The sequence below is a fragment of the Plectropomus leopardus genome, unplaced genomic scaffold (genome assembly GCF_008729295.1).
Source record: "Plectropomus leopardus isolate mb unplaced genomic scaffold, YSFRI_Pleo_2.0 unplaced_scaffold16253, whole genome shotgun sequence".
Taxonomy (NCBI): Eukaryota; Metazoa; Chordata; class Actinopteri; order Perciformes; family Serranidae; genus Plectropomus; species Plectropomus leopardus.
Window position 1 is genome coordinate 1 of NW_024617448.1, and position 2,246 is coordinate 2,246.

The 2,246-nt window shown below is 37.5% G+C and overlaps 1 protein-coding gene across 1 annotated transcript; it reads right to left on the reverse strand.

Annotated features, from left to right (window-relative positions):
• Nucleotides 1-761: 761 nt before the first annotated feature.
• Nucleotides 762-2,180, reverse strand: LOC121964595 (septin-5-like; the record flags this gene model as incomplete). Its single annotated transcript, XM_042514800.1, has 3 exons — nucleotides 762-897; nucleotides 1,013-1,109; nucleotides 2,079-2,180. Coding segments are annotated over 3 exons (335 nt in total), but the record flags the coding sequence as incomplete, so codon positions are not given.
• Nucleotides 2,181-2,246: the final 66 nt, after the last annotated feature.

Consider the following 2,246-nt stretch of genomic DNA (forward strand, 5'->3'; position numbering starts at 1 on the left):
TGTTATGTCGTTCATTTGTATATACAGTCTATGTATGTTACAATCATTATATCTGAACAAAAACTGCAAAACACTCACAACATGAATTATGCTGTTGCGTGACAATCTGCACAGGCTGACCACAGTTTTGCAGTAATATTTTTGTTCTGGACGGTGGTCTACTCAGGTCGGCTTACTGTGCATTCACACTGGACGCAGAGAAAAATTTGTGTTGCATTACTAACGCTAGTTTAAACGCTCAAATGTTTTGTTGTGATTTATTGTTAATTTACTGTTATAAAAGGATCAAAACTGAAAGTTGTTTGCTGATATGGTGACTATCATTAAACTTTTTTTGCGGTAAATGGGAGTTTTTTTTAGAAATTGACATTTTTCCATTAGGTGTATTTTATATTTTCAATTTGCGCAATTTGAGAATTAATCGAAACCTTTCTAGTGTGTTATGGTCCTTTTTTACGACATCTATTGAACGTCTGTTTGTCCTGGAGGAGGGATCCCTCCTCAGTCACTCTTCCTGAGGTTTCTACCATTTTTTTCCCGTTATAAGGTTTTTTGGGGGAGGTTTCCTCAGTTGATGTGAGGGGACGTCGTCTACTGTAAAGCCCTCTGAGGCAAACTGTGATCTGTAATAATGGACTTTATAAATAAAATTGACTTGACTTTTCTCTCTCTGAGCTCAACTGGATGATATCAGATACTCGACAAAAGGCCAAAATGAGCCCACGATGATGACAAAACAACACACAGAGTTGCAGACTCACCTGGTCATGGTCTGGATGCACTGGGCTCTGTAGTTCTCGTAGTGACAGTCGCCGGTGATGTCCTTCAGGTCGTGCATGTGGGTTCGTATCAGCATGGTCCTCAGCTTCACAAAGTCGCAGTGGGACGGGTTTTCCACTGGAAGACATTAACATCAGAGCTGCTCAGTCACTGGAAATGTGACGCTGTCATGGTAACTGCGGTCTGAAGAACGGCGATGAGTTGGGATGGACAGTTTTTGGGAGTTTCTTACCCTCTACGATGCCCCACGGGTACAGCCGTCCTCTCACTCTCTGACCTCGGGCCTCGACCACAGTGTTGCTGCCGATCACTGCGAACGGAGTACTCTCCTGCATCACAAAACATCACATCCTTTAAAGTAAAACTGGTGCTGCCACTGTGTAAATGTACTACACTACAAGTAAAAGTCTTAATGATTATAGTGCATAATTATTACCAAAATTCATGTGAAGAATCATGAAAAAAATAAAAATAAAAATACTCATTATAGGGGCCCTTGTTGTATTATAGTTTGATATATTTTTTAAATATCATAACTGCAGTAGCTATGTTTCAAAATCAGCTAAGTAACTCAACTCAAATGAAAATACAAACTGTGATTTGTCACAGTTTAATTAAAAATTGGAACCTATCAAATGATTGTTTGAAAACTTGTTGGAGCAAAGAGGTTGAAAAAGAATATCATAAAGTAGTTAAAATAGCCACCTAAGTATGATAAAGTTTAAATAAATGAAAATAAATGAATAAATGACAAAAAAATTGTAATAGTTAGCCAAGTAAACACAAACAATTTGACAACAGTAAAAAAAAAAGTCGAAATGGCTAAGTATGGTCACAATAGTTTGTTTAAAGTGGTAAAAAAAAATTTTGAATAGTTAGGTAAGTAGTTAAAATAGTTAACTATAAGTGGTAAAACAACAAAAACAACAACAACAACAAAACAGTTGTAGTATGACAATAGTTAGCTAAGTGGCCTGATGAAAACATTTAAACAGGAACGTTTAAAGAGTAAATTGCTTAAACATCCAGCTGCCGCCATTCCAACGGGAATTATTATTTTATATTTAGTACATAAAATCTTGATCTGTTAAGTAATCAGTCAAAGTTAAATGCTGTCAGATAAATATAACAGAGTAACATTTATAACACTTCTCTCCTAACATTCGCAGCAGAGTTGCAAAACATTATAACATTGCAACGGTCATGTAAAGAGCAAGTTCCTCAAAGTGATAAAAATATTAGTAACTTTCAGTAATCAGAACTAAACAGACGTTGTGGTTTCAGACTCATCAGCTCACCTTCAGCTCTTTATCTTGCCGCTTGAACTCCTCGTCCTCGTCAGAGTCGCAGTCCGGGAACTGATAGATCTTTATCCCGTACTTATCTATCTCCTCCCTCAGCTGGAAGGAACACACACACGCATGCACGCATGCACACACACACACACACACACACACACACACACA